The sequence below is a fragment of the Rhinoraja longicauda genome, chromosome 1 (assembly GCF_053455715.1).
Source record: "Rhinoraja longicauda isolate Sanriku21f chromosome 1, sRhiLon1.1, whole genome shotgun sequence".
NCBI classification, from domain to species: Eukaryota; Metazoa; Chordata; class Chondrichthyes; order Rajiformes; family Arhynchobatidae; genus Rhinoraja; species Rhinoraja longicauda.
This window is the reverse complement of record NC_135953.1, coordinates 67380914-67404643: the sequence shown is the minus strand read 5'-3', so window position 1 is coordinate 67404643 and position 23730 is coordinate 67380914. Positions and strand designations below refer to the sequence as shown.

The 23730-nt window shown below is 45.4% G+C and overlaps 1 protein-coding gene across 10 annotated transcripts in view; it reads left to right on the top strand.

The window, feature by feature from the left end:
• Nucleotides 1-1501: 1501 nt before the first annotated feature.
• Nucleotides 1502-23730, top strand: part of LOC144593565 (LIM and calponin homology domains-containing protein 1-like) — a 304848-nt gene continuing 282619 nt past the window's right edge. For 4 of the 10 annotated variants that reach the window (XM_078399362.1, XM_078399356.1, XM_078399372.1 and 1 more), the window contains exon 1: nt 1503-1850. In XM_078399362.1, the coding sequence (XP_078255488.1) occupies nt 1746-1850 (105 nt within the window). In that variant the 5' untranslated portion in view covers nt 1503-1745. Of the gene's footprint in view, nt 1851-23730 lie in introns of all 10 variants that reach the window. The other 6 variants (XM_078399404.1, XM_078399346.1, XM_078399395.1 and 3 more) reach the window with 3 other exon arrangements.

The window sequence follows — 23730 nt, the reverse complement described above, 5'->3', positions numbered from 1 at the left end:
AAACAGCACCCAAGGTCAGGATCGAACCCGGGTCTCTCGCACTGTGAGGCAGCTGTTTTACTATTGAGAAATTTGATATTGAGAACATTGTGTCTATGCATCCGTAGCACCCAAAAGCCAGTGCAAATGGTGGGTATAATGCACATATCACAAACTACCCACATATGAAACCACCCAACACTTTCTGTCCCACTTTTGGCAGAGTGCAGTTTCCAGATAGAAATGGAACATGAGAGGATGGCGGCACGGTGGCGCAACGGTAGAGTTGCTGCCTTACAGCGAATGTACAAACTTACAGCGCCGGAGACTCAGGTTCGATCCTGACTACGGGCGCCGTCTGTACGGAGTTTGTACGTTCTCCCCGTGACCTGCGTGGGTTTTCACCGAGATCTTCGGTTTCCTCCCACACTCCAAAGACGTACAGGCAAATGTTTAAAAAAATTGTCCCTAGTGGGTGTAGGATAGTGTTAATGTGCGGGGATCGCTGGGCGGTGCGGACCCGGTGGGCCGAAGGGCCTGTTTCTGCGCTGCATCTCTAAATCTAAAAAGGATCAGGCCCTTGGTCTGTGATGAACATGATGCCAATAAACTAATCTCATCCGCTTGCCCATGATCCATATCACTCATTTCTCTGCATATCTACGTGCCTGTGTGAAAGCACCCACCATCCTCTGTGTATAAACTTGCCTCACTCACACCGGTTACAACATTGGGTTACAACATTGGCCTAAGAGTCCATCTGCTTAAGAAGATGCTAACTAAGTCACCAATAAGCGCATTCAGATTCCTCACTAGTTCCTCACTAGTTTTCCGGCTGCAGAAACGAGTCGTAGGAAGATACTATTGTACCTGTATAACTCGTTTTATTTGACACACTAAACGGTCTTATAATGCCATATGGCATAATTTTTTTAATTTATGTTTTCAGTATTACACTGGAAAATAATAACATATTTGTCAGTTAATTCTTGTCTGCTAAAGGCACATTTATCAGCAGAAAACGTTTCAGAATCTATCTGTCGTGATTTCTGAAAGCGAAGTGCAAGTGCTTCTGGAACCCTGTGCTACAGACCAGTTGAAATTGACTACATGAGGTGCTGAAACCAACAGTTTTAATAAAGCAATCGAAAGGTCCCCCAAAGCAACTAAATGGCGACTGTCAAAAACTGAACAACTCGCTAAGTGACATGAACTTTAATTCACTTGGTCTGTCTTTGACAGCATCTTTTCCGGCACTTAATTTCTGACTCCCACCCAAGTTAAAAAATAAGTGAAGCAATTAAAATGAACAAAGAAGCATTCGACAGCCTGAAGTAAATCAATCTCCTTAAACCTGTGAACTTTCCTCCTGTCCCGTGCCGTGGCAGAGTGGTGCTATCAGCCAGCGGCAGCTTCTGTCCGTGTTGTCTGACTACACGGGCGAAGGTGCTGGAAGAGGTGTCAGCGGAGACGCCGGCTCTGGATTTCCATTGGCTGCACCAGGGTGGATTTGCTGTGTGTATTTTTAGCGTCGTTTCCCTGTTCAGCGCCGAGCGGTCAGCCTTACCTCCAGACTTGCTCAGTGCAGCACCAGCCGAGGAGGGAGGGAGGGAGGGGGACTGACATTAGGACAGTGGCAGCCCACGCTCCCATCCCACTTTGGATTCCAGCCTGGAGCAGTAGAGAGCGGCCGGTTACTGGGACCTGTGTCATCCTAATTGAGTCGGGAGTGCCTGTGGGCTGCAGGCTTGCTTGCTTGCTTGCTGATGGCCAGCCCTAACGTGAGAGACGGGGAGTGGGGTGAAACTCCGCACCAGGACTCCGGCCCCGGGCCCGGGCCCGCCTTCATCGAGGCTCAACACTGGATAGAAGTAAGTTGACGGCGTTTGCATTTCAAGTCGACATTAACAGGCGCTGCTTATGTGGGTCACAGCCTGTTTCTCACATCGCGCGTTTGTTCGACATGTAAGTTCAGCTGCAAAAAAACAAAAAAAACATGCATCAAGCATCATCTGAAAATGGGTTGGCAAGCGTTGCCGCAATCCCACGCGAGTGGTTTTTATACAAGGCTGCAATTGAAATAGAGCTGCCGGTAACCTTGAGTGAGGAGAAGGGAGCAGGGAGCAGGCACTTGCTGCAATGGAGCCCGTTACTAGAGTTACCCTGCTCGCTCACTCACTCTCGCTCACTCTCACTCACTCACTCACTCACTCGCGGCTGGAGGAAGTTTGACTGAGTGTGGGGAGCTTGCATCCATCCGTTAGATGATATTGTGGGTGCTGTGCTTCCAGCGGCTGCAGCGGGGGCTACAACTCGCTTCCAATGAGACGTGCGCCTCCAATGATTTTAGATGAATGCAGGAGTGGTGGCGTGTATATCCAGTGCGGCGGTGACTGTTGCAGCCAGCGTTATAATATTGTATCGCCCGTTCAGCTCGCCAGATGGAACCATGCTTTCTTTGTAAGGTTGCTTTTCTGGGAGGCGAGAGCCGCTCACGCTGCTGTCTGTCTGTCTGTCTGTCTGTGTTCAGTACCCGAGGCTTGGAGCCAGGTACACACTGGGTTTGCCGCAGAGTGAGGCACTTGAGCATGTCTGCAGCACCCGGCGGTGGATGGCGGGGCACGTTAACCATCCCGTTGCTCGTTCACTCAAGGGGAGACGAGCTTCAGGAAGGAGATCGGCGGCCGGGTGTCCGACAGTGAGCCCCAAGAGCCCGTGGTTTGAGTTTGCCAATGAAAAACTGGAGAACTTTCCATGACACACCCCTCTATCTCCAGTGAAAACTAATTGCGGGCCAGGCCTTGTCAGGCAAGTGTCTGTATTTTGCAAGTGATAAAGGCCAATATTACAGGCCATCTTGAAACTTAAGCCAAAAATAAAACCTACCTCTCCCTTTATCACAAAATGGTACGTGCATACTTGACTTCAGATCAGATCGGAGGAGCAGATGTAGGCAAATTCTGGAGTTGTGTAAATATAATATCTTTACAGCAAGCGACGCTGCTGGTGGAGCAGCTGCCTCACAGCGTCTGAGACCTGAGTTCAGTCCTGACCTCGGGTGCTCATTGTGTGGAGTTTGCTTGTTCTCTCTGTGACTAGGTTTCCTCATGGTGCTCTGTTTTTTTCCTCCTCATAGATACATGGGGTTGTAGGTTCATTGGCCTCTGTAAAGTGACCCTCGTGTGTATGGTGTGGATGCAAAAATAGGATAACATTGAACTAGAGATCGATGCCCAGCAAGGACTTGGTAGGCTAAAGGGGCTGTTCCATGCAGAATCTTTCAATCAATCAACAGGGTTATTGTATGTGGGTTCAATTTCCCCAGTACTATCTGAGATAGCATCAGTGTGAAAGGCTTCAATTATGTGAAGTTTTCAAAGTGCAGATAGGAAAGCTTTTTTGAAGTGGAATGAAGAGTTCTACCAGAGACGGAGTACATGGAAGATCTAGTCCAACTGTACCCAGTTTTAGCACATTAGCCAGGCAAGTCTTGATCTTATAGGGGTGTATAAAATCATGACATGAATAGATTTAGTAGATGCACAGAGTCTCTTGCCCAGAGTAGGGGAATAGAGGACCAGAGGACATAGGTTCAAGGTGAAGGGGAAAAGATTTAATAGGAATCTGAGGTTCAACTTTTTCACACAAAGGGTGATGGGTGTATGGAATAAGCTGCCAGATGAGGTAGTTGAGGCTGGGACTATCCCAACGTTTAAGAAGCAATTAGACAGGTACGTAGATGGGATGTTTGAACCAAGCGCAGGCAGGTGGGACTAGTGTAGCTGGGACATGTTGGCCGAAGTGGGCAAGTTGGGCCGAAGAGCTTGTTTCCACACTGTTTCACTCTTTGACTCTATGACTAAGTGGTTTGAGTGTCAATAGGAGACCATTTTGGTGATAGTGACCATAATTCTGTATTGTAAGCTTCAATGTGTTTATGGAAAGGGATAAGGATGGTTGGAAATTGGGGTTGGGACAACTGTGAAAACTGATTTGGGATATGGCTGATTTCAATATCATAGGACATATCCAGACAAAAGTAGGCTGGGAGCAATTACTTGCAACTAAATCTACATCTGAGAAGTTGGATGCATTGAAAAGTGAAATAATTCAGGCCAATGTGTTCTCGTAAGAGTGAAAAGGGCAGCAAGTCCAAGGAACATTGGATGCCAAGAGATTTTGCAGATGGCGGTGAGGTGGATGGAGGAGGATCAGCACCGGTGAGCAGTCTATAAGCTCATCTCCCGCACCCTCGGAAGTGCTCTGGGGGTTTCGAGGACGGCTGCAGGAAGCAAAAGGCTGGTGTGTTCGTGGCTGAAGGTGGCGGTGGAGTGGATTGTTGGAGGCCCTACAGCAGCCAGGGGATCGTGTGGCTCAGGCATGGCTAAAGGCCCCACAGAGGTTGGGCACGCATGCAGATCAGATGTGCCTGCAGTAGCATAGAGTGGTGGAGGACATCAAGAGCATAGCCAGGCCAAGCAAACCCCTGCATTTGTGATCCAGTGCCACTACCAGGATAACGATCCTTTGAGGCCAAGATGGCATCGGTGTGAAAGACTTAGATGATGTGAAATTTTCAAAGTGCAGTTAGGAAAGCTTTTTGAACTGGTACATAGAGTACTAGCAGTCCATATCCATTTGATATTTTTAAGAACTTGATGTTTGAAATGTACACAATGGTGGTGGAGACGGGATGACTCATTGTATATTGCCTCAGAGGAAATCAACTATTTTTACACTACAATTGTTGTTACACGACAATGATTCCTGGATTGTATGCAAAACAACGAATTTCACTAAGTCAGCATATGTGATAACAAGTGCTATTGAACTATATCATGAGTTGGGTTAGGAAAGGAAGCCTATATCAGGTACAGAGAACTGAATGCAGGCAGAATTTAATCCTGTTAAATGTAAGGTGATGTATTTTGGGAAGATTAATAAGGTTTGGGCACACAGAATGAATGGTAGGACTCCAGGGAACATTGAGCAACAGAAAGACCTGAGAGTACACATCCAAAGATTTCTGAAGGGAGCACCACAAGTATAAAAAGTGGTTATGAAGATATTCAAGGTACTTGTCTTCATTAGCCCAGTCAAATAATTTTTAAAAAGAGATTATGGTGCGACTTTATAAATGTTAATCGGCCCACAGCAAACATACTGTGTGCAGACTGGTTACACAAGTAAGATGGACATTATTTCAATTGAGGGTGTAGAGAAGGTTCACCACACCAGGAAAACACACAAAGTTCTGGAATACCTCAGCGGGTCAGGCAGCATTTCTGGAGAACACGGATAGGTAATGATTTGGTTCAGGCCCCTTCTTCAGACTGATTGTAGGTGGAGGAAAGAAGAAGAAGAAGAGAGAAGGGGCAGGACAAAGCCTGGCAGGTCATAGATGGATACAGGCGGGGGAGGAGGGTTTGATAGGCAGATGGACAAAGACCTGAGATAGAGTGGGGGGTGGGGGTGGGTGGGGGGGTGGGGGTGGGGGCAGGGGTGGGGGAAGGAGGGTTTGATAGGCAGATGGACAAAGACCTGAGATAGAGTGGGGGGGGGGGGGCAGGGGCAGGTGGGGGAAGGAAGGTTTGATAGGCAGATGGACAAAGACCTGAGATAGAGTGGGGGGTGGGGCAGGGGCAGGTGGGGGAAGGAGGGTTTGTCTGTTTAAGTTACCTAAAATTGGAGAATTTATTGTTCATACTATTTGGGTTGCTACACAAACAGTATATGAGGTGCTGTTTCTCCAGTTTGCACATTTCCTCCAGCTTCACAAGTTCTGATGCAGATAGGCCAAGCAATTCAATGGTCCAATGGTACTTTATTGTCACATGTACCAAGCTACAGTGAAATTCCTCTTTCATTACTACACATAGTGATCATATGCAAGTACAAGAGTGTAAGAATAGTAGATTACACTGAAGCAGTGCACAAGATTCACCATGTTTCCAGCTCCATCTTATACCCTTCAAGTTCAGAGTTGTTAAAAATGTTCGTGTCTTAACTTGGCCATAAAGGCGCATTATCTTGGCAGTGGTCCGGGTATGCAGGAGCCCATCTGGACAGGCAATGTTGTCGATGCCCTCATCCGCCACGTCCGATCTGCAGACTTGACTTCTTGGAACGGTGTCTGATTCAACTAACCCCCCCATCTCCACCAACACATCGACCCAGACATGTCACCCGTGAACACGTGTCCCTCACATTGCATGGTTACTGCTCAGCCTCTGTGTACTGGGGCTCCCCCTGCAGCCGACCTTGGAACATGGAGAGCACGTCCGACGGTGCGGGAGGTAATGCCCCAGCCCGCTCACCGGCACCGTGCTTATCCACCGTCCACCGCCATCTTGAAGATCGTGAAAAAAACAAGATATAATCTGTACTTGTGGCCCTCATGATCTGAATACAGATTAATGTACATATTAGACCAAAATAGACCCAAAATGTACTTAATGAAGGTTGTATTAATATGAATTGTTAAACTGTTTTATTTCTCAATGAGTGAATATACAGAAGTAGTAGTTTTAATTTGATTAGTTGGTGTACTTTATCTTCACAGAATGATAAAAGGCAAACTATTAATGGATGATATTTAAATAATCAGGCCCCAGTTTAACCCAAGTGTGCTTGTTCGGTTGGCTTAAAATGAGCACAATAATGACCAATTTAGCAAGTCAGTGTTATTTTGCAGACATTGCAGCCTTTGTAAAGTCTGTCGTGGCCAACTTCTGTTCAGTATTCCCAGATTGTAAGCAGTTTAATCTGTTTTTTTCAAGCATCCTCCTGCAGTCCCTTAAGGAAAATGCTTTGATATTGACAGATGTGGTTTCTTGCTGAGTTGGTCACATCAGAGTTGCTGCTGGCTTTCTCTGGTCTCACCAACACCGTCACACCTGATCATCCCTTCTCTGCTTGGATAAATGCACAGATGACAAAAAGACCCAAACAAATGTACTGTTTAAGGTGAGTGTGTGTTGCTTGCATCTCACTTCATTATCATTAAGTATGAGGGGTATTTTTAAAGAGGCCTTTGGGCCTCTCTATTTTTGACACCCCTCGAGGTTTGTGTTTATTTTTAGATGTTGATAAATTTAGGTCCAATATCTCATAGCAATCTTTTATCAATTTTTAGGCCCTTTGCCTCAGGAATGGATCTAACAAACCTTTCTCTGACTCGGTACAATAGGCCTTTAATCTTTGTAACTTTTTCTGCTCCCTCAGCAAGTTGGGATTTGGTTCCTGAACCGTCAACCAACTTCTACTGAAGGGAGGGCTACAAGATGCTCATAAAACCTATAATAATACCCAATTCCTTTGAAAGTTTCTTCATGTACATTCACCACGAAAATCATTCTGTCTGCTTACATTGTTAACGATCATTGTGAGCCTCCAGGAGGAAGTGACAACTCCATTATTGTTCACAAAATGCTGGAGTAACTCAGCAGGTCAGGCAGCATCTCAGGAGAGAAGGAATGGGTGACGTTTCGGGTCGAGACCGTTCTTTATACTGATGTCAGGGGGGGGGGGCGGGACAAAGGAAGGATTATTGTTGCTGATTACAATTGTCCTGAGCAATAGTATCAATCGCTGGTTTTAATTCTGCAGACATCAGCAGGTTTCCTTTTGAACCCGCACAAACCTATTTTGGCTTTACAACTGTCGGATTCAAGAGGGAATTAATGAGGGGAGGGGGAGGGGTGGGGAGAATTAATGGGAATATGGGGAAATAAAACGCATTGGAGCAGAATTGATTAAAATGGATTCTTAATGGTATTCTTGGTAGTTTGATTGACCTATGTTTGTGTTATAGCAGTCTATGACACTGTGAGGGAACCCTTTGCTGACCGTAGTTTGATAGGCATCAATCTAGTCATGGAAAAAAATAAGGTTGGTCCTCAAAATAGAGTGCTCAACTGAAGAAGGTGGAAGTGGTGGGCTGAAAGGGCCTGTTTCTGTGCTGTATGATTCTATTACTGTATAGTTCACTTACATTGTGACATTACATTTTTTGGTAATTGATCCTGTCACTGAAATGGTGGAATTATTGTACCCCTGAGTGCCAGCCCCCCTCATACAAGATTTACCGAGCAATTAAAAAAAAACCTAGTAAGTGGGAACCTCTGTTGGTCACAAATAGATGATGTGCCACAATACCAAAATTTTATGAAGAATTACAGATTGTTTCAGCACACACGATTGATAATCTCATAGGGATATGAACAGAGTCTGTTGACCATTGGATTTCTAAGCAGGGAGTCTACTGCACCTGCTATTCTCAAGCACAGTCTTCCATCCAAGTAGTGATCAGGCTTGAATCAGCCTGACCGGCTACTCCCAGAAATGCCAAAATAACTTTTTTAAGTTTAAAAAAAAATCACTTTTCCATTTCCCCAGGCCGTCACTCCCGTTAGACATCACAATGGGACCCGCCCGAGTGACGGGAGTGGCGGCCAATGAGGGGGAGGGAGCACGATGGCCGCTGGGGGCGGGACCCGCCAGAGTTACGGAAGTGGCGGCCAATGAGGGGTTCCGTTCCCTTCAGTCTCCTCCAGTGCCCACTCCAACCGGCCTCATCATTCCCCTCCATCACCACCAGTGCCCGCTTCAACCGACGGCCTCCATCTCCTCCAGCGTACACGGCTGCTCTCCTTCTTCTCCTCCTCCCGCTCCGCCATCTTGTGCGCGCCTCACCCCGCCGCGCTGCCCACCGGAAGGTGTAGTCCCCGCTCCTGCCCACCCCCAGTGACCTGGACCATCACCGGACTACACCCTGTGAGTGGAGTGGGGAGGGGGGGATGCCAGAGAGCCCCTAAGAGTGGAGGGGGGGTGAGGGGAGGAGTGGGGGGATAAGGGGTGTTGGGGGATGGAGTGGGTGAGGGGGGGAAAAGAAGGTTGAGGGGGATGGAGTGGGTGAGTGTGGGGGAGGGGAGTGGGGGGAGGGGAAGGGGGAGTGGGGGACGACGAGAAGGGAGGGGAGTGGGGGAGGGGAGGGTGCTACACCAATGCAGGAGAGCTTTGGGCCCAATAGGTCCACCCTATTCTAATGATGTAATAAAAAGGAGCTGCAGATGCTGGTTTATGGAGAAAATGGATAGGTGACGTTTCGGGCCAGGACCCTTCTTATGACTGAAGTCTTCAGTATGAAGAAGGGTCCAGTCCTGAAAAATCAGCCTTCCATTTTCTCCAGAGATCCTGCTGGACCCACTGAGTTCCTTCAGCATTGTGTGTCTATCTTAAATAAAACTATTGCATGTGTTCATTATTTTATTGAATCCTTGGTAAAAAATTGACAACAAAATCTTGGGAATATTAGCTAATTCTGGAATTTCCTGACATCTGGTGCCGTCAGAAGCCAAAATATGGAAATGACCAAAGTCGCAAGCACAGTTTCACAACTAAGCCAATTTTTTTTAGTTAAACTGCAGGCTGTTTATATTTGTTTATAATTAGCATTCATTCTTCCATTTTCCAAATCAAAATCTATGCTTGCATGCTAGTTTGATCCACCATGGGATTCATTTAACTGATTGTTCAATAAGCCGTTAGATCTCGCAGTGTGGAAATCTTCTGCGCCGTTTCCATACTGCTCGCTGTGATTCACCCTTCTCACAACTTCATGGATATCACAGTTGTTGAAGCGTGACCAAATCAGTCAAATGAAAGTTGAGATGTGATGAATTTACCAACACTGCTGCTGCTGCTGCACAAATCTCATAGATTGGCAGGTCCAATGACTTTTGAACATTGCTGCTAGAAATTGTCCAAAAGAGGAAATAAAGTCTGAATGGTTGGTGTTTATAGAGTCCCTTCGGATAATAAAATTCATGGGGTTTGACACAGGATTGTGATCAAGCAAAATTTGATGTGAGATATTGGGGAAAATTATCAAATGCTTGGTCAAGGCTGTAAAGTGTAAGAAAAGGGATTATAAAGAGAAAGGTTGAAAGAGTGAATTCCAAAGCGTAGGCTAAGTAGCAACTTATTGCACAGCCACTAATAGTTGAACAATATAACATAATGAACACTAGTGTCCAAGGAAATTGTTTCCAGGATTCTTTACCAATCGTTATCTATTTCCCAGTATTACATCATATTGGCTGCATATTAATGATTCTTTAAAAATCTCATTGATTCTGCCGGTTAAGGCTGTGATGAACATATATCAGGATAATTTTACAACTATGCTATGTTTATTGAATGCAGGCAGAGAAAGGAGTGTAAGTGTTGCTAGATTAGAGTGATGATTCGGGTGATACCATTAACTAATTAGCAATTTTCGCTGGAAGTACATGCATGTGATTGCCACCTGAAGACAAAAGAAAAAGGTCATGGCTGAGTTCTCATCAAAGTAAAATATCTTGTTGTTGGTCACTGTCTAGTCTCACAAATCTTTGGCCAAAATAACCTTTGGGTTTGGCCAAAGAACATCTCTTTACGGTGTGGAAGAGGAATCGATATTGGAGAAAGAGAGAATATTGAAAATTAACTGACTGTCTGGTTGTATACAGGAAGTAATTGATGATTACCCGGTTAAATATCGAAAGTAACCAATAATTCCCCTGCTTATATTGGAAGTAGTTGACGATTACCCAGTTATATATCGAAAGCAACTTTCTGAGTTTTTGCTGTTAGCCGAGGGTAACTACCTACCTCGTTGATTGGAACAGTGCCACCCGATAAATATTGTCTAATATCTCTGGGGTATGACTCTAGGCATCACTTTTTTTTCTGCCACGCTGATCCTAGCAAACAATTGCCTCGATTGTATCATTGGACGAGGCAACAATCCATTGCCAAAGGCAGTCGTGGGTGGAATGGAGCAGGGTGCTGGGGGGTAGGGAGGTGCAGTTACGTAGCATCCGGGTGGATGGAGGCCACTGGGTTCTCAGTCTTCTCACCACCATCCTCCACCCCACACACAACATCAGTTGGAATTCACTTCTCTGACTGAATCCCCTGTCTTCTTTGACCATGTGCTGCAGTGCACTTGGTGTGTTAGAAAATTTGCTGCGACTTGATATACAAAGATTTGATCACTCATGATTGGGTTCATGAACATGTCCATAGTGAGACTTGAGGACCTGATCCCACTCTGTCCTTAAACATCATTGACACCAGAATACAAAAGTGGGGGGAGGGGGAGCAAGAGCGGAGCTGCGGGATGTAGAAGAGACCCTAGTGAGAGCCTCATCTATAATGGGGGAGGGGAAGCCCTGTTTTCTGAAGAACGAGGACATCTCGGAAGCCCTAGTGTGAAACACCTCATCCCAGGCGCAGATGCGGCGTAGACGGAGGAATTGGGAGTAGGGGATAGACTTTTTGCAGGGGACCGGATGGGAAGAAGTGTAGTCCAGATAGCTGTGCGAGTCGGTTGGTTTGTAGTAAATGTCCGTCACTAGTCTGTCTCCTGTGATGGAGATGGTGAGGTCCAGAAACGGGAGGGAGATGTCAGAGATTGTCCAGGTATATTTAAGGGCAGGGTGGAAATTGGAGGTGAAGTGTATGAAGTCAGTGAGTTCTGCATGGGTGCAAGAGGTAGCACCAATGCAGTCGTCGATATAGCGGAGGTAGAGTTCGGGGATGGGGCCAGTGTACGTCTGGAACAGGGATTGTTCGACGTACCCGACAAAGAGGCAGGCGTAGCTAGGGCCCATGCGAGTGCCCATAGCTACGCCTCTGGCCTGAGGAAGTGGGAGGAGTCAAAGGAGAAGTTGTTGAGGGTAAGAACCAGCTCTGCTATGGGTTGAGTCAGGGTTGGAAGGAAGGCATATACAAAGTTCGCATGCTTTTGTTATGGACTAGAATATAAAAGCAAGGATGTCATGCAGAGGCTTTAAGGTGCTGGTCAGATCACATTTGATGTATTGTGAGTAGTTTTGGGCCCCATATCTGAGAAAGGATGTGCTAATGTTGGAGCGGGTCTAGAGGAAGTTTATGAGAATGATCCGGGGATGATTGGGTTAACATATGAGCAGGAATTGATGGCTCTGGGCTGGTATTCAGAAGGATTTGGGGGATCGCATTCAAATTACCAAATAATTTCTTCTTATCCTGTCCACACATGGTAGATATTGTGTTTCAGCCAAAACTGAACACAACTCTAGGCAATATAATTGTTCTCTGCGAGGTCCTTGGCTTTGCGTTTGTGCTCCAATAGAGGATATCTAAGGTATGGTGATCGCAGTTTTCAAGAGGGGTACCAGAGCAGGTGACGTTCAGTCGGCATTTCCAAATAATGAAAGGCTGAGATAGAATGGATTTGGAGAGGATGTTTCCGGCAGTGGGAGAGTCTAGGACGAAAGGGCACAGCCACAGAATAAAAGGACATACCTTTAGAATAGAGATGAGGAAGAATTTCTTTAGCCAGAGGGTGGTGAATCTGTGGAATTTATTGCCACAGACGGCAATCATTTTGTACTTTTGAAGTGGAGATTGCTTGCTTCTTGATTAGTGAGGGTGTCATAGGTTACAGGGAAAAGGTAAGAGAATGGGGTTTAGGGGAAAAAGTTGATCAGCCATGATTAAATGACAGCGCTGACTTGATGAGCCAAATGACCTAATTCTGCTAGTATGTCGTGAACTTATGAACGTGATTATCTTCCCCATGGAAGGTAAATCATCCTCATGGGAATTAATCCCACGCAATGGTAATACAATAACTGAATTTAAAGAGGAAACTTCCTTGTTGGTTGGTATCCATTGAGTTATTCTGAGTTTAATGGTACCAGAATTTTTTGAGATCCAGTCACATATCACTGAATTGTGCTTATAATCTGGGCCAATATTTTCTTGCAGTATTGATCGGATAGGGCAATGTTGGAGCTGCTGCCTTTCATTCATGGATTTGAATCGGCTGCAGGCTGGTATTACACTTGGATAGAAAAAACCCGTACTGCAATTATGTTTAGAATTTGCCACACCCACAGTGCCTCCTCCACTGTTTGTTATAGATAATGTTGCTGAGAATGCCACCTTCCTTTCTTCCTTATTAATTTGCTTGTTGGTAAATGTAATGACTGAAAGGAATTTGTTTTATTGTGCGCCAACACGCCAAGCCACAAGGGCTAATTAGACAACATAATGTTTTAATCCAAGTTTTTGCCATGCTCATTCCTGGTTAATTTCTGATTTTATTTCTCCTGAACCACTACCATAATTATTTCACCAAACGGTGTGGGGTTCACTGGAACATGGTGGTTTACTGAACAATAAACTGCACCAAGGCATTTGGACAACATAATGTGCATGGACTCTGGGGGGAAGGCAGAATTTTCTTTACAATAAAGTAAAAGCATCAAATCAGCCATTTTTTTTCTGAGTCTATTGTAAATGAAGTATATCTGTATTTCTGTAATTTATAGAATGCAATGAAGGAAGTTTACAGAAATTCCATTTTTATTCATAATATTTTGAAAAAATGCCCTCTGTGGATATATTTGTAATACAAGATTAGAGAGATTTGTTTAATGATTTTTTTAAAATTGGGCTGCAGCCCTCGTGTCTGTAAACAAGCCTACAAACTTTACAGAACTGTTGAGAGATTCAGGGTAACCTTCGCAATGTAGGCCGATTTGCGACTGAACAAGTTATAAAAACAATACAAGGTAGATTGTCAATGATGGTGTACTGCATTAATCAAGGAAAATATAGGTGTGGTAAGTTTTTCATTTGGTTAAAGAGAAGTGTCAGATGTAATTTTTCTAATGAAAGTTGGGTCTTTAATACAAGACAAAGTCAATTGTTTCTTTTCCCCCACTCTCTTTCCCAGCATTCCCTTTCTCCACTCTGCTGCTCCTCACTCTCCCCTCTCCCCCCCTTACCCCCACGCCCCCCTTCCTCCAAATCCCTCCCCTCCTTTATTTCCTCTCGGTTCCCCGGCTCAGTTTCCCGCTGTCTTAAACTATCAAGCCTCTGCCCTCTATGCTGTCCATAAATTCACAAAACCTCTGACCCTGCCATCCTTAAACTCATACGTTGTCTGCCACCTGCACTGCCTCACATCCATAAATTCTTTGTCCCCTCCTGTCCCTGGTCCCTTGCAGCATCTCTCTCCTGGAGCATCCCTAATTTCTAACTATGCTGTTACAGTTCCTTTTACTCAAGCTTCAAATGAATGTAAGATTATTTCAGGCAAGGAGGGAGTTCATGGAACTACGAGTATTTCTCAGCCCCGGACCCTCGTCTCTTGTGGTCATCTGCCAGTCTCATCAATCCTGTGGGGTGAGGGGGAGGTGGGGGTCAAAGGAATGGGGTGTGGGGCTATAATGGATCGGGCACAATAGTATTTGTTTACTTGATGATAGTAGGCTTTGCAGTCAGACTTGCAGGGATGTGATGTGGACACTTCTGCTGCGGCCTCAACTTTGCAGCATCTGCTTCTGATTTTCACAATGTGTTTCTGTTCCGAGTGTTCACTTGGAGAGGCTGGATGATGGCCGGGCAGACGAGCGGAGGCGAGTGAAGAGAAGGGATTGGTTTCGAGAGAGGTGTCAGTGGGAGAGGGGGAGGCAGAGAGATTTATAGAGGGGGGATGGGGCAATGGTGATTTTTTGCAAAGGACCAAATAAATTTGGAAGAGGGGCTGGGCTGGGTAGTCCAGAGTTTTTAAAAAGGAGGGCAGAAAAAGTCCTAACTGATCAGGATTTTAAATTTAATTTTATTGTTTTAGATTTAAACTAAACTTTTCATTCTAGCTGAGGTAGAAACTTGTAGGCTGGATAAGAAACGTTAACCTCTCACTTGAATGTAAAGTAATCATTTTTGCAGTGATAAATATCCTCTGCAATCCAATTTGGACAGAGATTTATTAGTGGCTAGTAGTTCTGGTAGTTTAGTTTAGAGATTCAGCGTGAAAACAGGCCCTTCGGCCCACCGAGTCTGTGCCAACCAGCAATCACCCATACACTAGTTCTATCCTACAAACTAGGGATGATTTACAAACCTGCACATCTTTGGAATGTGGGTGGAAACCGGCACACCTCGAGAAAATACAGCTAGAAATCCAGGGTCACAGGGAGAACATACAAATTACATACAGACAGCACCTGTAGTCATAATCGAACCTGGGTCTCTGGCAACTCTACCGCTGCGCCACCGTGCCGCCCCTAAAGATGCATAAGAGGCCCGGAACACTGCAAGCCCCACGTTCACAAAGTAATATGTAATATCTCATCATAAAAGCTAATGGACTACGCACCAAGGAGAGGTGGTTTTCTGTTGGTCCTTGTCAAGGAAGTGTTCTCTTCCAAGGAACTGTATGAAGTGAATATTAATACCTTATTGCTGATGCCACATTTAAGGAGAAACTTTCATTGTATAAATTAAAAAAGAGTGCTGGAAATACAGCCTGAAGCTCTCAGTCTGAGGAAGGGTCTCAACCCAAGACATCACCTATTCCTTATCCCCAGAGATGTTGCCTGCCCCGCTGTTACTCCAGCATTTTGCGTGTAAACCTTGCTAGAAATACAAGGCAGACAAGGCAGCATCAGTGGAAAGGGACAGTTAACGCATCAGAACTCTGACTTTTCAGCCAAACTCGAAGCATTTAGTCTATTATTTGTTCAACAGACACACTAATTAGTTGTCTGAAGAAACAGAATTCTTGCCCGTGTATAGAATAACAATTCAAGAATAGAAAATAAATTGCATTTTTAAAAATGGAAAGCTAAAGTTCAAACGAGTTAGCCTATCAACCTGTTCTTTGCTCTTTGGCTCAGTTTTGGCAATGATGTGGCTCTTGATGCTTGCTGTCTGTTACACTGGAGAAAATCTGATGATTACCTGAGGACTATGTCCATATGCAGCACATTGCAGGTCCAGAAACTATTGTAAAATGTACTTTAGTTTAGAGATAGAGCGCGGAAACAGGCCCTTTGGAACAACGAGTCCGCGCTGACCAGCTATCCCCGCGCACTATTCTACCAAGCCAATTAGCCTACAAACCTGTATGTTTTTGGAGTGTGGGAGGATACTGGAGCACCTGGAGAAAACCCACCTGGCAGGTGTATGTGGGCTGCATTTAGAGTATTGTGTTCAGTTCTGGGCACTATGTTATAGGAAAGATGTTGTCAAGCTGGAAAGGATACAGAGAAGATTTACAAGGAAGTTGCTTGGGCTCCAGGGTCTGAGCTCTAGGGACAGGTTCAGTAGGCTCGGTCTCTATTCCTTGGAGCGCAAAAGGTTGAGGGGTGATCTTATTGAGGTGTATAAAATCATGAGCGGGATAGATTGGGTAGATGCACAGAATCTCTTGACCAGTGTAGGGGAATCGAGGACCAGAGGATATAGGTTCAAGGTGAAGTGGAAAAGATTTAACAGGAATCTAGGGGGTAACTTTTTCACACAAAGGGTGGTGGGTGTATGGAACAAGCTGCCAGAGGAGGTAGTTGAGGCAGGGACTATCCCAACATTTAAAAAACAGTTAGACAGGTACATAGATAGGACAGGTTTGGCGGGATAGTGACCAAACCCGGGCAGGTGGGACTAGTGTAGCTGGGACATGTTGGCCGGTGTGGGCAAGTTGGGCCAAAGGGCCTGTTTCCAAACTGTATCACTCTGTGACTCCATGACTCTGATAACGGGGAGAAAGTACAAACTCCCGACAAACAGCACCTGTAGTCAGGATTGAACCCGGGGCTCTGGCTCTGTCAGGCAGCAAATCCCCCGCTGCATCCCTTCTGTTTTTGGGCAGGGTGTTCTGTAATAAGTTTTGCAGGAAGTTTAGTCCAAAATCACTGTGAGAGGTCAGAGCACCTCAGTTGCCCAAAAGATGCTAGAAAAACTTTGGCTTGATTCCAGATTTTGTTTTGACTGATTTTATTATGTGATTATTACTGCCAGAAACACTCTGGACAAAAAATAATAATTTTGTGAGTGTGAAGTCTCATTCCCTCAGAAGTTAATTGTTTTTGGCGATTAAAAAAAATCATTTTCTCAATGTAGAAGAAAAAAGACACAAAGTGCTGGAGTAACTCAGTGGGTCAGGTAGCATCTGTGATGAAGATGGATATGAGACATTTCAGGTTAGGACCATTCTTCAGACTGATCCCCTTTCTCAAGTTTTTCTGTTTCTCATTTTAGTTTCTCTTTGTCTTTCAGCTGTCTTCAATTTTTTTCTTTGCATGATTGAAGTCCAGTTTGTATTACTTACTTTTTGTGACCGGATTTAAACTCTAGCTGTCTCAGTGAGGATTTTTCAATCTGATTACTTGAAGAGCCATCCTGTTTCCCGACAGGGTGGCTGACAAAACATGGATTCCCCTTTAGGGGATGTTATCCTAGATCAGATAGTGCGATTACATCGAGAAGCCCAAAGAAATCTGCAGATAATCATCAAAAATCTATGGGATACTTTTTTTTCCCCAGCACTGGAATGTTTTTCCCAGTATCCCCATGGGCGGCATCGTGGCGCAGCGGTAGAGTTGCTGCCTTACAGCATTGGAGAGCCGGGTTCGATCCCGACTACGGGTGCTGTTTGTACGGAGTTTGTACGTTCTCCCCTGTGGGTTTTCTCAGAGATCTTCGGTTTCCTCCCACACTCCAAAGAAGTGCAGGTTTGTAGGTTAATTGACTTGATATAAATGTAAATTGTCCCTAGTATGTGTAAGGTAATGTTAATGTGTGTGGATCTTTGGTCGGTGTGGACTCTATGGGCCGAAGGGCCTGTTTCCGCACTGTATCTCTAATCTAAACTAAATATTCAGGGTGAACGTGCCACACTGAGATTCATCCTACTGAATTAGTGAATGCTTCCCTTTGACTGGATGCAACAAGATGGGGAAGTTTACATGAGAGCTTATTCCCTCTCCCTGAACTGGTAATGGTTACATCAGATCCCTCGCTCCCTCGTGGATTTCTCCAGTCATTTGAAGTGTCAGAGGTTGAGGGGGACACCTGATATGAATGGCCTACTCCTGCACCTATTGTCTATTGTCTATAAGTCCTGAAATGGTAATTCCAGTTTATCTGCTAGTCATTGACCACTTTACACAATATTCTTTCCATGGGATAGGGGCGGTGACGTTAAACTAATCTCTGCCTGCATGTGATCCATATTCCTCAATTCCCTGCACATACATGTGGCTATCTAAAATCCTTTTAAATGCCACCATCGAAACTGCTTCTGGCAGCGTATTCCAGGCGCCCACTACTCTCTGTAAAAAAATCTTGCCCGGCACCTATCCTTTAAATTTTCCCCCTCTGACCTTGAAACTATGTCCTCCAGTCCAGCCTGGGAAAAAAATTCTGCCGACCTATCTATGCTTCCCATAATTTCATATACCTCTATCAGGTGTCCCCCTCAACCTCTGACACTGCAGAGAAAACATTCCATGTTTGTCCAACCTCTCAACATCCTTACTCTTATACTCGATGACCCGACCAATGTAGACAAGCATATTATGCACCTGTTTGAGCACAATATTTACTTGTGTTGCCACTTTCAGGGTGCTGTAGACTTGGGGCCCACAATCCCTATTACGTTGATGCTTCATCAAGGAAAATGATTGTTATTTTGCACTCTGATGATTTATAAGATAATATTTATATTTTTCTTCCATTATACTATATATACATTATATTATACCATTCCAGAATACTTCTGTGTTATCATGGTCTTTAAAAAAATCCCCTGACCGAAAATGGACAGCTATATGCTCAATACTATTTGTTCAAGTAAATCAATCAAGGTTGTTTGTTGATGCTTTGGAGTGTGGTATTACATTTTTCTTGAAGTCCATAATGTTTTCAGAAAACACAATGTTATCATGGTCTTTAAAAAGACCTCTGATATTTAAAATATACTTTTCATAATGTTTGTGGGCAACAGCTGGCTTTGAACAATATGACATGAAGGCGTGTCATGCTTGAAGCTAAAAAGGCAGCTGGCAGTTGGGTCAACTAAGTGTAAATATGATTAGCATTCAGTCAGCCAAATTTTAGGAATGCAGCAGTTGCTATTCACGAGACTCTCGCACACTATATGGAGCAAATTTAGAATTGCCACAGTTAATTTGGTAGCCAATTGCAATCTCCATTGACTGAGTTATGTCTAATTGATGCGCTTTACTGCTTTGAAAATCCTGTTCACATATGTTTCTTGTGAAAATCCGATTTTTTAATTCAATTGCATATCTAAATAATGTTTTTCAAAGACACCAAGCCCCGAATTTTATTTAAATTTAGATGAAACATGTAGTTTATTTTTCTTTGTCTTCAGCAATCTATCCATCACAAACACCCATAACAGCAGTATCATGGGTAAAAGAGGCCATCACAAAGCCTGCTCATTATGTTTCCGCCGTCAATTACCATGTAGTGTAGCGTCACGTAATGTCACAGACTAAAAGTAGACTTAGTAGCATTAAGAATGCTGTGGCCCACCAACAATAGCTGAAATATGCATCACCTTCTGACCTTGGATAACACTCATTCCACAATCCTTATCCAACTGGAGATGAACACGGATTTTATGGGGGGTGTAAATGAGTTACGAACCTGGTGATCCAAGGTGCTATTTCATAAAGTCATACAGCATGGAAACTGCCTTTCAGCCCAACCTGTCTATCCCAACCAGGATCCCCAACCAAGCTAGTCCCATTTGCTCACATCTGGCTCATATCCCTCTAAACCTATCCATGCATCTGTCCAAATATCTTTTAAAATGTTGTTATTATACCTGTCTCAACGACTTCCTTTGGCAGCTTGTTCCATATATTCATCACCCTCTGTGTGGGGGATAGGTTGCACCTCAGATTCCTGTTAAATATGTTCCCTCTTACCTTAAACCTACGCCTTCTAGTCCTTACCCTGTGGAAAAAGACTGTGCATTGACCCTATCTATTCCCCTCATAATTTAAAAAATCTGTATAAGATTACCGCTCAATCTCCTATGTTCCAAGGATTAAAGTGCCAGCCTGCCCAACCTCTTCCTATAGTTCAGACCAGTGTTTCTCAACCCTTTTATCCTTGTGGAACCCTTGAAATAATTTTCATGTCTCGGGGAACCCCTACATAAAAATTCATCACATGCAGCTCCTGTCCACTGACCACTAAAGGCCGTTTTGCACTGGCGCCGTATAGAGACGTCGCTAAGTATATACCCTATGATTATTATACTTTTAAATGTCATAACAGGTTGAAGACTTTATTATAATACCCAAGAATTTTCCAAGAATATGCCGTACGAATATAATAAAATTACGAATATGAAATTAAACACAAAAAGGACTCAAAAATGCATTTACGATTACCAAGGATGTGCATTTCTGCTCTACATTGGTTCTAGTCCTGGGGAAAACAAACCCACCTATGACCACTAATTGCAGTAATTTAGAGTATAACTAGACCAAGTGGACCTGTTGGGCCCAAACCTCTCCTGCATTAGTGCAGCACCCTCTCCACCCCCACTCCCTCTCCTCTCCCCCTCTTCCCCTCCCTCCCTCCCCTCTCCCCCCTCCCTCCCTCCCTCCCTCCTCCTCCCCCTCCCTTTCCACCCTCTCTCCCTCCCCCCTTCCCTCCCCCTTCCCTCCCCCTTCCCCTTCCCTTCCCCTCCCCTTCCCCTCCCCCCTTCCCCCTTCCCCTCCCCCCTTCCCCTCCCCCCTTCCCCTCCCCTTCCCCTCCCCTTCCCCTCCCCTTCCCCTCCCCCTTCCCCTCCCCCCTTCCCCTCCCCCCTTCCCCTCCCCCCTTCCCCTCCCCCCTTCCCCTCCCCCTTCCCCTCCCCCTTCCCCTCCCCCTTCCCCTCCCCCCTTCCCCTCCCCCCTTCCCCTCCCCCCTTCCCCTCCCCCTTCCCCTCCCCCCTTCCCCTCCCCCCTTCCCCTCCCCCCTTCCCCTCCCCCCTTCCCCTCCCCCCTTCCCCTCCCCCCTTCCCCTCCCCCCTTCCCCTCCCCCCTTCCCCTCCCCCCTTCCCCTCCCCCCTTCCCCTCCCCCCTTCCCCTCCCCCCTTCCCCTCCCCCCTTCCCCTCCCCCCTTCCCCTCCCCCCTTCCCCTCCCCCCTTCCCCTCCCCCTTTCCCCTCCCCCTTTCCCCTCCCCCTTTCCCCTCCCCCTTTCCCTTCCCCTCCCTCCCTTCCCCTCCCTCCCTTCCCCTCCCTTCCCTCCCCCTCCCTCCCCCTCCCTCCCTCCCCCTCCCCTCCTTCCCCTCCCTCCCTTCCCCTCCCTCCCTCCATCCTTCCCCCTCCTCTGCTTCCCCTCAACCCCCCTTATCCCTCCTCTCTCCCCCTTCCCTCCCTGGGAGATAGATTTAAACATTAAAATGTGAATAACAAAAAATATAACACCAATTTCAATAAAACCACTTGCATTACCATTAATGCGATGAGTGTGAGTAAGGTGGGCCTAAAATTGTCACGCTATTGTGTACAGTTTTGGCTGTAGTTCGATCACAAACAAACGAGAGTTTTAGTATATAGATGTCATCTTGCTTATTGAAGTACATATTGAAGTACTTGTTGAAGTAAATTCGCACATAAATTGATAATCAGCCCAAAAAGGTGGCAATTGGCTTTTCTGCTGTGTTTTATATTTTAACCACGTCTTAATTAATTAATATAGTTATATAATCTTGCACTTAAATTTAATATTTACTCATTACAGTTCCACCACTGATTTTCTGGCACGCTTGGTTTAAAAAAATCAGAAAATGGTTTATCCATTTTATCTGACCAAAGGAGGTCACGGCCTCCAAGAGGGATACAACGGTACCGGAACGGTCCACCTAGGCTGCTTGGGGGGGGGGGCTGAAATACCGGCCTGCAAAGCCGGCCAAGGAAGTCGGCTATGGGGATAGATGTGCTGGCTCCAGCTGGACTGGAGTTCCAGAGCCCTGGCCACAGGTTGCAAATTCAACCCACCGATTGGCCATGGAAGTCCCGATGAGGTCGAGATTGGCTGCCTTGCCCAGCCTAGGTGCCACATTTTCGGTGAGACTTCCAGGGCGGGGGGGATTTCTCGTGGAACCCCTAGCGACCTCTAGCGGAACCCTAATGTTCTGGGGAACCCCCGGTTGAGAAACGCTGGTTCAGTCATTCAATCCCTGGGAACATCCTCAAATCTTTTCTGCATTCTTTCCAGTTTCATGGGGCATCTTTTCTACAGCGGGGTGACCAAAATGGAACACAATACTCTAAGTGCAGCCTCACTAATGGCTTGTACAACTGTAACATAACGTTCCAACTTCTATACTCAATTTGTTTCTTCATCACCCTATCGATCTGAGATGCCACTTTCAGGAAACTATCTACTAGATCTAATTTGATAAGCTTCCACATTGTAATCACATTCCCACTCGTTCACTGTGAAGGTTTTGCCCTGGTTTGACTTCCCAAAATGCAATACCTCACACTTATTTGAATTAAACTACCTTTGCCATTCCTTGGCCCACTTTCCTAGCTGATCAAGATCCCTCTGTAAATCCTGATAACAATTTTCACCCCCTACAATATCACTTACGTTAATGTCATCTGCGGAATTGCGAATCATGCCTTGCAATTCTCATCCAAATGACATACATCAATGGGCTCAGCATCGATCCTGAAGCACACTACCAGGCACAGGCCTCCAGTCTGAAAGACACCACCACCCTCTGCTTGCTAATTCTTTATCCCGTTAACTAGATCTCCCTGGATTCTATACGATCTACCATTGTAGAACTGATTACAATATGGAAGCTTATCAAATGCCTTACTTATGTCCATATAGATTATGTCTATGTTCCTGTCCCTATCAACCTTCCTGGTTACTTCTTGCAAAAGAACTGACTGCTGCAACTGCTCTCCTCTGAACGATCATCTCAACCAACAGTATCCAAAAGAGTTTGCTTGCTTTCGACTTTCCCATCTACTTTCTGCATGAACCTTAGGTGTGACCAGCTCACTAGAACTCCTCTCAATGAAGCCCTCAGCCTTCTCTTGGACAATTCTGAAGTTGTCCAGCTGCAGCTCCAGTTCCCTCATGCATTCAGTCAGGAGCTGCAGCTGGATGCTCTTCCCACAAGTGTAGTCCTCAGGGAGACTGGAAGTTACCCTGACTTCCCACACCCTGCAGGAGGAGCATACCAGTGCTCTAATCATCATCCCGACTGGATTTAGACGAAAGAAGGTTACAAAAGAAAAGATCTAACCATAATCTTGCTTTCTACCTCTGCTTCGCTTGTCGGCTGAATCATCTTGAGCCAAAAGCTTCAATACTCACCCTCAAATGGCAGGGGTTATGGGGAGATGGTAGAAGAATGGGCGTGACAGGGACAGATAGATCAACCATAATTGAATGATGGAATAGACTAGATGGGCTGAATGGCCTAATTATGCTACTACAATTTATGAACAGATGAAATGCAGCACTTCACCTTAACACAGCCTCTGCCAACGGCAGCTCCCATTGGGCCACTCCCTTCAATGGTTCTTTATTATCACATGTACCAGATTGTACAGTGAAACTATTTTTTTGCATACCAGATCAGTAAGATTATTGCCATACATAACTACAATCCCCGATTAAGTACAGAATGCCTAGAAAGGCATTGCCTCGAAAGCCTAGAAAGCCACTGAGCCCATATGCAAGAGTTGCCAGTTTTTGGTGCCATTTTCAAAGTCGCAGCATGGGGAGAAAGCAGGAGAAAGGGGTTAGGAGGGAGAGATAGATCAGCTATGATTGAATGGCGGAGTTGACCTGATGGGCTATGGCCTAATTCTGCTCCAATCACATGACCTTATGAACCGATGTCCCTCTCCTCACCCGGCCGCCTTCAGCCTTTG